Source organism: Calidris pugnax, unplaced genomic scaffold, assembly GCF_001431845.1.
Source record: "Calidris pugnax isolate Ruff unplaced genomic scaffold, ASM143184v1 scaffold92, whole genome shotgun sequence".
NCBI lineage: Eukaryota > Metazoa > Chordata > Aves > Charadriiformes > Scolopacidae > Calidris > Calidris pugnax.
The window spans coordinates 919,503-931,251 of record NW_015090823.1 but is presented as its reverse complement, the minus strand read 5'-3'; the positions used below and the strand labels follow the sequence as shown (position 1 = coordinate 931,251).

At 54.0% G+C, this 11,749-nt stretch overlaps 1 protein-coding gene across 1 annotated transcript; it reads right to left on the bottom strand.

Annotated features, from left to right (window-relative positions):
* Nucleotides 1-1,346: 1,346 nt before the first annotated feature.
* OAF (out at first homolog) lies at nucleotides 1,347-11,748 on the bottom strand (the record flags this gene model as incomplete). Its single annotated transcript, XM_014939937.1, has 4 exons — nucleotides 1,347-2,973; nucleotides 4,265-4,445; nucleotides 4,990-5,124; nucleotides 11,530-11,748. Coding segments are annotated over 4 exons (810 nt in total), but the record flags the coding sequence as incomplete, so codon positions are not given.
* Nucleotide 11,749: the final 1 nt, after the last annotated feature.

The window sequence follows — 11,749 nt, the reverse complement described above, 5'->3', positions numbered from 1 at the left end:
GGCTCAGCCCCCAGCCCCGGGCACAGCCCCCAGCCCCAGCACAGCCCCCAGCCCAGGCCCGTCGCCCCACACCATTCCCAAATTCCCCCCCAAACCCACCTTTCTGACCCCTATCACTCCCCCCCAAACCCAGAGTTGAGCTCCCTGTCCCCTGCCCATCGCTATCTGGGTCCCGCATCCATCACTTGGCTGCTGCCCCCAGGACACAGCACCGACCCTGCTGCGGGCAGGAGCTCCAAACACCCCCCGGCCCGCACTGCTGGACACGGGGCCAGCTCTAAAAGGCTCCTCCATCCCCCCACAGGGTCGAGGCGATGGTTTGGTGCTGCTGTGCAGCATCCTGCTTTCCTGAGGGGGCCCGGGAACACTCCCAGCTCGGTGCTGCCAAAAAGATCCAGGAAAGGATCTGGGATGTCTTCGTGGCCCAGGTACCCCAGAGCCTGATGGCTACAAAATAAGTGCATTCAAACTTGCCGGGATGTGACCCAGAGTAAGCCCACGTGCCCTCCCAGCAGCCCGGTACAGGGGGCAACAGTGGAAATGGGGCACACAGGGCTCCCCGCTGAAAGCCACGCAGCCGCCCCGGGATCCTCTCCTGCTCTGCTCACAGCCCACCACACAGCTGGATTTAACCCTCAGAAGCAGGGGACAAAGTCCCACAGTGTCCCGCTGCAGCAGAGAACATCCTCCTCTGTAAATGCTGGCCACGTAAGCAAAAAAGAAGCCATTTCAGCTTCCCCAGAAATCCCAGTAAAGGGGTAAGCTGCCCTGGGCTGAGGCTGCAGGAGTCCTTGTCCCATCTCTGCATTCGCCACACTAGGGGGAATCAGCACTCCACATTTCTCCCTCCAGCAGCCACCGAGCTAAGAGCTGGCCCAAAACTCCACCGCCCTCATCCCCCCCCAGCTATGGCTGCAGAGGAGTAGACAAAGAACACTTTCTTGAGGCCGCTGGACCCAGACAAGCCTCCAGCCACATCTGCATAATTTCCCCTTATGGGACCCCACCATCACTCGGAGAGAAAAGAAGGAACCAGCCTGCCCAACCCCAGGACCTGCCCCTGCTGCTGCTCTTCACCACAGCTCAGGCTTGATGCTTCCACGGTTGCTTGAGATGAGTCCAAGCTGTCTCCCTGCCGAGGGGCTGGGTGGACAGAGATGCTCGGGATGCAGGAGCACATTGGCAAGTGCTGTGGTCACACTGCACAGCAGGATGTTCCCCTCCATCCATGGGTCTTCAGTGTCAAGGCTTGAGGCTTACCCAGAAAGGAGCAACTCTTGATCAAGAACCCAACCAACGGGATCACACACAGATTACAATGCACAAAGAAGCTTTTAGGCCAGAGATGCTTTTAAAAAAAAAAAATCAGTTTATTTTACCTTACAAATGATAAATAATTTGTCTTAAAAAAATCATTCCAAGTGTGTTTTACTTCATGTTGCAATATTAAAATACCTTTCCCTTCTCCCCCCTTAAGTGATCAATACAAAAATAATTGTGACCAAATTCTGTGTCAAAAATTCCCGTATTTTAGACAAAAAGGCACATCGTGAAGGCTTTTCACCAGGAGGTACGGGGGTTCACAACGACCCCAACAGCCTCTCTCTCCCCTCCCTGCGTGTTCTGATTTGAGTGGGAGAGGACACAGGAACCAGGCAGCACTCACTCCTGCAGTGCTTTTTGTCTGACGCCCTCCAGGTATATACCAGCGCCAAGGTCAGCTTCAGTGTGGTCCCTGTTTTACATATGGGGGAAACCAAGGCACAGCAAAGCAATACAATTATCTAAGAGCTTCTTGTGAATAGCTGGCAGAGTAGGACACAAAACTGGACGTAGATGTAGGATGTTGTCTTCTTCAAAATGACAGCGTGAACCCACCTGGGATCATCCTCCCCCACCTGCAACCACAATGTTATGATGGTAGTCACAAGTCTCTGGGTGTTTTCTTTCCTAGTGGGAGAGTCACAGGGCCAACATAAAAAGTTGGGCCTTCACTAGTCTAAACAGGGATTAATTAGAGCCCAAATCACGAGCCCTTTAGGGGCAGAAGTCATTGCTGGGATATATCCCCCCATTGTACCTTCTAGCCACAGGAAGGATATAAACAGCCAGTCGGGCACTAGAAAAAGCTACAGGCTTTGGGTAGGCTTCGTACCTTCCTTGTTCAGGGTATGTGGTCCCAAAAATCAGCTGTTTTCCCATTGGGAAACGCTGCTGCGTCACCACGAGGTGAAGTCAATGAAGGGGCTTCTTCAGTGGCAGAGATGTTTGACAACCCAGGTCATCAAGACCATTTCTCTCCCTGCCCTGCCCACTCATCAGGATGCTCGAGGCTGATAACTGACCAGAGCTGCCCCCTTTCACATCTGCTACCTCCAGAGCGGGGCAAAACACCCTCCCCCCAGTGCTTCACCCCAGAAACCTGCTTCCTCCAGGAAGCCGTACCTCCTGGCAGCTGGCAGGAGAACATCAACACGTGGTGAGCTGAGCCCATTTCTCACAGTATGAGGCAGCATCAGGTGGGGAGGGAGTCACAGGGGCCAGAAGGAAAGGCACACACAGAGAGCTCTCCTGGTACAAGGCACCGCTGTGAACCGCGTTCCTTCTTTGGAGCAGCCAGCTCCAGGAGGCCCTCAGCATCATAAAGGGTGGCAGGAGGCAGATGAGCCGCCCCTTGGAAAGGCCTGGCCTGGCTCTGCTAGGTCTCCTCGTCCCAGAGACACAGCTGCTTCTGCGGCACGTAGTAATCAAAGGTGTAGCCCTTCTGGCAGCTGCGGATGCCACATTTGTACGAAGAAACCTTGCCGCCGGCATCGCGGCTCTTGCAGTACTTGAGCATGCAGGGGTACCACTCGATGCTCAGCGAGTAGCTGCAGATGCAGGGCTTCCAGCGGTCCCCACACAGCCTGCAGCGCTGCAGGTCGGGGAGGTCTGACGTCTGCGGCAGGACCTCGAACATGGAGCCATCCACCCCTGCGGGGGAAAGCAGAGAGACACGGCTCAGGGCGCTGACGAGAAGGCAAGGCCGAGGGAGAGAGCCACCACAGAGAGAGCTGCTCGCTGTGCACAGGCTCCGGGACAGCCCTGGAGAACCAGAGTGCACTGTTTGGACAGGAATCATAGAATCATTGAGGTTGGAAGAGACCCTTGGGATCATCGAGTCCAACCATCTCCCCTACTCTACAAAGTCCTCCCCTACACCATATCCCTCAGTACCCCATCTAAACGGCCCTTAAACACATCCAGGGATGGTGACTCCACCCCCTCCCTGGGCAGCCTGTTCCAATGCCCGACCACTCTCTCTGTGAAAAATTCCTTCCTAATGTTCAGTCTAAACCTACCCTGTTGGAGCTTGAAGCCGTTTCCTCTTGTTCTGTCGTTAATTACCTGTGAGAAGAGACCAGCCCCAACCTCTCTACAGTGTCCTTTCAAGTAGTTGTAGAGAGTGATGAGGTCTCCCCTCAGCCTCCTCTTCCTCATATTAAACAGTCCCAGCTCCTTCAGCCGCTCTTCATATGATTTGTCTTCCAGGCCCTTCACTAGTTTCATTGCCCTCCTCTGCACTCACTCCAGCACCTCGAGATCTCTCTTGTATTGAGGTGCCCAGAACTGGACACAATACTCAAGGTGTGGCCTCACCAGTGCCGAGTACAGGGGCACAATCACCTCCCTACTTCTGCCGGTCACACTATTTCTAATCCAAGCCAGGATGCTGTTGGCTTTCTTGCCCCCCTGGGCACACGGCCGGCTCATACTCAGCCGCTTGTCAATTAGAACCCCCAGGTCTCTTTCCTCCAGGCAGCTCCAGCCACACTTCCCCCAGCCTGTAGCGCTGCAGGGGGTTGTTGTGGCCCAAGTGCAGAACCTGGCACTTGCCCTTGTTGAAACTCATGCCACCCAGTGATCCAATCAGGAGTTTGATTAGGAACCACGGGAGGAGAAAGGGCCGTAGGGAAAATAAGCCAAAAGATAAGACAGAATGTGTAAACAACATATTTCTTTCGGGTGATGGACCAGGTGAAAAGTTATCTTGAAAATACCTGCCTAATTAGGTTCACTAGGAGAGCACCACCTAAAGAAGTCACAGGGGCTAAGAAACAAGACTAGTGCAACATGACGTGCCAACAAGTGACACACGTGCCTTATCCACACTGAAAGAGAAGCCAAAGTGATCTGTGGTGATCACCAGGAGCCTGGCAGGAGATCACAAGAGAGCTCCAACTTGCCGACTGGAGCAGTTCCACTGAAACTGAAGGAAACTTACCTTTCTCCAGCCAGAATTTGACATCTTCTTCTCGGGTGTAAATTGCTTCTTTGGCCTCTGCACAGACATTGTGGATGTGAGAGCTGAGCTGGGCCCCCTTGCTGAAGTTGACAGCCACGTCCATGCTGAGGTGCTCCAGGCCCCGCACCTCCTCAGCCTGCCGCACCGTCCTGGGATTCTTCTGCAGAGGGTGAAAACAATGAAAACTTGAATCCTGGTTGCCACAAACTATTCCTTATAGTACATTGCTATTTCACACCGACATAAGGAGGTATATAAATGGGTAAATGCATCCTGTCTGGATGGAAGGCACTTAAACCTTCTTGTTGGTGCTGAAACTGATGACAGTTTATCGCTGCTCTGATTTGCCTGTGATTGTTTCTCAGTGCTTTGTCGTGATGAATGGCCTCAAATCCGTACTTAGTTCATCGGGCAATGTGGGGCAAGGGTTTTCATGGTGATTGCTCCAGCCGTCCACTTCCCCTTTGATACAGAAGAGCTAAATCATGCCTCCTGCTAGTTTATTACTAGGTCAGGATCAATGCTATTGATTAACTTAGTTTAATACCAAGTCCCCTCAAGCGGGAAGGGTGGTCAAAGGTGGGTCTAGTAGGTGAACCACTGGGCAGCTGTCTGGGAAGAGCATCCAGGCAGGACAGCTCTAAGAAACCCATGATGAACTGGAGGATGGAGCTGGCCTGACACCAGTGCAGGGTGCCCCTTACCTGCCGCAGCTTTGCCATCGACTCACTGGGGATGATCTCGTTGCGGTGAAGCCGTGTGACGAAGCACAGTGCTTGGAACTGGCTTTGGCCCCTCTCCAGCTCCCCTAAGATTAAGGCACGGAAGATCTTCACCTCCTGATAAAGAGATAGATAAATAAACAGAGTCAGAGTCACAGATCTTTGGCATCCGTGGGGTGAACCGAGAAGTCAGGGTCAAAGAGGAAGGCTCCGACCAAAGGAACAAAGTCAAAGGTCTCATACTTTGGCTACCTGAGCACAGGGGTGCAGTCCCAGGTTCAATCCCACCCAAAGGGCTGCAGCATAATGACTGGTGTCTGTAAAGAAGTAAGGGGTTTCGCAATCCCACTGTGGCAAGGACAAATTGCTGCCAGGTCACATCTGTGGCCTCCTCAAACAACAGCCAGGGGTTTCTGGCCTTTACCAAGAAGGGAGACAAGCCTCCATGGAGTCTCGTTTTGTTTTGTTAAACAAATATCACATAGTCATTATCTCCCTGCATTACTTAGGGCAAGCAGTCCCAAGTTTCCTCTGCTGCCTTCCCTCCTTTGCTTCTCAGCAACTGGTATCCTGGAGAACAAATTACTAATTTCTGAACCCAACAGCATTTGGAACAGAAATGAAAGTCAAATTGTTAAAGCCAGAAGGAACCCATTACAATCAGCTGCAGCTGACCCTCTTTTCTGCCAATAATATGGTCAATAATTTTGGTATTTTATATGGAGCGCTTCTGACATGGATTGTAGCCCATCTCCAAAACCAGCTTGGAAACCAGTCACAGTTACCTTCACAGAGACTCACAGAATACCTTGTTCAATAGCAAAACCTCCCTATATCCTGTTCTGGCAGCACTGACTTCTATACAGGTATCAATTCATCTGGCTTCTAGTTTCAGGGAGCCTGCAACCCCCCCATACACTGGGCTCGGGTCCCCAGGGGGGTCATTTCTTCTCCTCCTCCCTGCATCCCCAGTGCCTCTGGCCCACATCCCTCTCCCAGCTCTGTCTCACTTCACGGGATCTAAAGGAAGCAACTCTGCCATGAAAAGGGCTCTGGTGCTGCCTGAACTCTAGGTGTTGGGCACTCTTCAGTGCCCACTCCAGCCTCAGGGGTTTCAGCACATCTGTTGATACCCAGAGAGACATGCCAGGAAAGACAGGAATCGCCCAGGTTTGCTGGCACTGGGAGAAATCCCACCTCTACCTGGCTCCAAGCAAACCCAAAACGACCCTTACGGTGGATTTCAGAGCAAGGCTAAAACTGTGCTGCACGTCAGTCCAGACACATATCCTGTGAGGACCACCCTCTCCTGACCAAGAAGTCAGCCTCCTCTTCTCCCCAGCCCTGCTTCACCTCTCTGTCTCAAAGCCTCCCCTGGTTTTCCCCACTTCCCTGCTATGCAGCCTCAGGTGGAGCAAGAACCAAGGCTTGTCACATCAAAAGCATGTCGTGCTGCTCACACGGAAAGAGCCACTGAAGTTCTCCCTACTCGGGGAGCGCCTTTCCCTCCCCAGCCACCTCAGCTCTTTCCCACCAGCAGCACCAGGGTGAACCCCTGCCAAGGTGGGTACCCGGCCAAGGCAACAAACGGCACCTTTAATTCCGGGTTTCTGCAAAATTTCCCAGCAGGGAACAAGCCCCAGCAGAACATCGCCTCTGCAACGCGGGGACTCTCCGGGTGAACTCATCACGGGGGCGAGGATCCCTGGCCCTGCCCCGGGCGGCGCGTACAGTTACTGCTATTGTTTAGGGTCTGGACGACACAGCTTGGTGTAACAGAGAACAACCAGTTCTGCAGCCGTGCTCTAACCATGGCACCAGAGGAAACCACAGCCTTGGCTTTCACAGCAAGGGGAAAGCAGCTCCTCTTTCCTAAAGGCAGAAAGGAAATCAGTGCACCCAGCTCCCAACAGCCCAGCTTGCCTGCATCTTCCAAAGGGACGTCCCCCAAAGAACTAGCCTGCAAGGAGGAGCAGAGAAATCATGGAACTTCTTCCCTCCTCGTGCTGCCTGCAGCCAGCTCCTCCAGGGACTGTCATCTGGGGTGTGAGAACAATCCGACCTCCATTTCTAGGGTTTATCCAGCCGAGACTGACAAGCCTGTGTGGTCTAGATCCCAGCCCAGCATCTCGACTTCACGTTGAGTGGAGCAAACCAGTTCCCAGGGAAATAAATCATTTCAATGCCTTCCTCCCCACAACCCGTTCGGCTTTCCTGCCAATTTTTGTCTTCCCCAAGGACATCAGTGCTGCTGTGGGACCACCACTTTTTGTCTTTGCTGTCGCAGGCCTGCTCGGAGTGGGGGGTACATATAATGGGGACACACTGCTCGGGGCACTGTCACTCTTGGGCCTGATTCCTTACCGCCTTTGCTGTGGTCAGGTCCCTGCCTGCGCTCCCCCAGGGGAAGAGCTAGAGCTGGCCAGAAAGTTGTCCTGCTTTGTAGAACACAGAGAACGTGTTACTGCATCCACACTGGGGGTCCAGCCAGCTGCGTTACCCTGGCTGGCTAGGGATTATGTTTTTTTAACCTCTCTCCTACTGGAAATGGCTAAAATGAAGACACTTTGGGGCACTGCCTCTGATACTCAAGATACCTCTATAGGTGAATTAAGGATGTGCTGGGAGAGGGGCAAAAAAGCACATTTTCAGAAGCAACAAGGTTTGACTTTGATTTTCACAAGTACTGAGCAGCCAGAAATCCCCACAATGCTCCAAGATGCTTGGAAAAACATCTTCATGCTCAGCTCCCACAACCAGAGAGAAGCCCAAGAGTAACCATCAGAGAGTGCTTTACTTCTGAAACTGGATCCTACCCAACAAGTGACCTCCCCAAAGCCGTGGAGCCAGCGAAGGGCAGCTCTGGCCTAAGGCAGGAGTTCAGCCCTCCATCCCCAGCACCCACACCTGAGTGATCCATTCAAGAGAAGGGCATCTTCAGGTGCCTCACTACAGCTCAGGGTAACAAACACCCTTCCTGCCCTCCCAGAGGGTGCTGAATGATCCTTCTTTAATTTTGGTATCTCTACAGAGAAGAGATTGCTTTCCAAACTATGCAGATACCATCTTTGGACAAATGCTTTTCTATATCACCTGGTCATTTAACACCTAGCATGATGGACCCCTGGCATAAGGAAATTCCCAAAGTACCACCCCAGGCTATCACATAACATCTGCTTTATTAATAAGGAAACTAAAAGGACTAGCAGTGTAAGCGTTAAAATACCATTGTCACGCTTTCTCCCTTGTGTTACCAACACAACTTTTCCAGCCATCAAAAGGAAAAAGAAACTTCTCCATATCTTTGTGCTGACCTTGGAATAAAACCACCCACTTTGTTCCCAGGCCACTGTTTAGCAACTGGCAAGATCATTCTATCCAAATTAGTCACAACATTTAAGGTTGCTGTCGTGTCCCCCCCCCCTTTTTTTTTTTTGCAATACATTTCATGCCTGACAGTACTAGACAGGAAAAGAAGAAGTGTTTTCCTCACAGTCTTTCAAACTGCAAGAAAAGAAATAGCCTTCGCTCCTGCACTACCCCAAAAAAAATCAAATCCCAGTTTGGACTCCCACTGACCAGTGTGTGCTACACTAGAGAATGAGAAAAAAACACCTGGTGCACTCTGAGGACACGAGTCCTTCAGGTTCAGCTCTGGAAGGAAAGCAGGGGTGGAAGAGAAATGAAAATTCCACCTCTGTGGAAGACTAACCACTGCTCAAGTCCCACCCAGCTCCCACCACTGTCAGAGCAGAGAAATAAACCTTGATCTCATTATAACTCTTTTCTTCTCCAGCCCCTGGTCTAGCAGCAAATCCTCGTCATCAAAGAAAAAAAAATAAAAATAAAAAAAATAATCTGCTTTTGGACTAACCCCCTGCAGTTTAAGCCAGAGAAGTGGAAAAATCATTTGTGCAAAAACCCCAGCATCCTGGCCACAGCATGACCACACAATCTAGCTCGGGAAAGCCAGATCAACAATGCCAGCTGCTTTCACCAAGGCGAAGAGCCCCAAGACCATCTCTCTGGAGAGGAGAAGTTGTGTAACGTTAGAGAGATGAGCACCAGAGCAGGGAAATGCCTGTGTGCAGCCAGGACAACAGGTCAGAAGGGGAAGCCTGGCCAGGCAGCTGCCTGCACACATCATTACTCACTGCACTGCAAATTCATCTCCACAGTCCTTTATGTCTTTCTGGCTTTTTTTCAGCTATTTTCCAGCAGAGTCATAAAACAGAGAGAGCCAGTACCCAACCGTTCTAAAACTGAAGATTAGGAATGGACTTCTGCAAGTCTGATGCTCGCAAAGCCTTCCAGGGATCATCTCCTGTATATTTCTAGCAGGAGGGAGGGGATGCATGAAGCCAAGGATTTAACATCCTGAGGTCAAGATAACTTCAGAGAACTTGTCCCCAGAAGGAGCTCAACTGCGATAAGGATGAAAGCGAGAGAAGAGCTGACATAGGCTCTGTTGGGTTTGTGGATGTGATTTCAGAGCAAGCTCCCCTCGAGAAGACCTGAAAGAAGTGAAAAATGCTGCAACAAGCAACAGCTCAGGACACCAGAAGTCCCCAAGTCACATCCCAAGCTCTCAAAGGGCCTACCTAGAGGATCTGTCATGAGCTTGGATTTCCCTTGGCCAGGAATACACTGTGGTATGCAAGTTTGCAAACTGCAGGCTTAACAGCTCTTCCTCTCTCCCTTAACTCCCCTAGTGTGGTGTCTCTTGGATTATTTTTTTTTACAGGACTGCTTCCCTGCACGTATGCTGGAGTAGACTGAGCGTGCCATCACGTCCAAAGTCACCATGGCTTCTACTAGCACCTCAGAAAGAGGTGGGCTTGACCCTGCACGCTCCAGATGGAAGAGGGCCATCTGAGAGGCTTGCAAGGAGACTGAGACCCAAGAGTGTTGCTGAAAGAGGAAGAGGCACCAGAACAATCCCTGGCAGGAGGCTTCAAGCTTCGCAACAGGTTAGGGCATAACACCTTCCTATCTCGTGGATTCAATTCTAGCTCAGTTCTTCCTGCCGCAAACCAAAGTCCACCTGAGCAAACAGTCAGAACGGAGGGTTGGACCAAGGTAACACTGCCGTGCCACCCACATGGCAGCAAACAGTTCTCCCCTGTGCAACAGAAATTTCCCTGCATCCAGCCAGGCTCGGCACGCTCCGAAGAACGCCACGCTGGCCCAGAAGCTACCAGCTCCTGCTGAGCAGTGTGGGATCTTGGGCTTCAGCTCAGCGAGTATCACCTCCCTGCAGAGAGGCCACCTCTCACGCTGGGCTGGGAGGAAAGGCTCCCCTTGCAGGAGAGCTGCTGTCAGTCCCCACAGTCAGACACTTCCCACCCCACAAACTCATACGTATGCTCCCAAAGACCCACCTAAGGAACTACTGTACCCCACAGGCACCGCGGAACGGGATGTCCTGGAGATACAGCAGAGCTTGAACACCACCATCCAGGGGTCAGGAGCCTGAGCTCTTCCCATCTGGCCCTGATCCATGTCAAACTATGCTACTTGCAATTCAGCAGTGAGAAGCAGGGCTCCCTGGGTCAGCTGGGTGCGGGGAAGGCTTTGCCACCCATCCCACCGGGCTTTTCACCACATATTTTCACCACATCCCAGGTTACAGGTGTAGCACCCCCGGGGACAGCAGCCTGCCGAGAAGGCTTGGGGCTACAACGTGTGGGCACTGCTCCACAGAGCCTGCAAACAAAGCCCCCGACACCCTCCTGGGGGTGGATGGACTTTTTTACCCCCCCAAGATGCAAAAGGACACTCTGCTTCTCAGCTCCGGACCCTCCCGCGGGGTTTTCTCAAGCTCCAAACTGGTCCCAGGGCCGGGAGGCCCCGCCGTGCCGATGTCACCCGTGTCCATCCCACAAGAAACACCCTCCAAAGCCCCGTCCCGCTGCTCCCGGGACCAGGACGGAGGTGCTCGATCCATCACCTCCAGCCCCGGGAGCCCGGGTTATCCCACCGGGATGGGGGAGCACGGGAGGGGACGGGGGACCGCGGGAGGGGACGGGAAGGCGCATCCTCCTCCTCCTCCTCCTCCGGGGGACCACGGGAGGGGACGGGGGACCACGGGAGGGGATGGGAGGGCGCATCCTCCTCCTCCGGGGGACCACGGGAGGGGATGGGGGACCACGGGAGGGGATGGGAGGGCGCATCCTCCTCCTCCTCCCCCGGGGAGAGCCCAGCATCCCCGCACCCCGGGGGCTGGCAGCGGGGATCGCCGCTCTCCCCCCCCCAGAGCCCCTACCTGTCTGAAGTCGGCGGTGAGGGTGACGAGGGCGCCGTCGGCGGTCCGCTAGCCGGGCGCGCCGCCCGCTCGCCCTTTTCATTCAAGCCCTCGGCGGGCTCTTCCCTCGCTCCCCCGCCCCGTCACTTCCTTCCCCCGGCCCGGGGACCGGCCCCGCCGAGCCGGCGCGCCGCCCCGCCGTTAAAGGGCCAGCGCGGCCGCCCCCCCGAGGGGCGGAGGGGTTGGCTCCGGCCCGGGCTGTGCCCCCGGCCCCCTACCTGTCTGAAGTCGGCGGTGAGGGTGACGAGGGCGCCGTCGGCGGTCCGCAGCTCCAGGCTGATGCAGTCGGAGCCGCTGTCGGCCTGCAGGCTCTCCTCCGTCACCTGCCCGCCGGGCAACCGCACCCGCACCCGCAGCTCGGCCCTGGCGGCGGGACCGGGCAGCGGGGCCAGCGCCAGCCACAGCAGGGCGGGCAGGGCCGGCGGGCAGCGCCGGGGG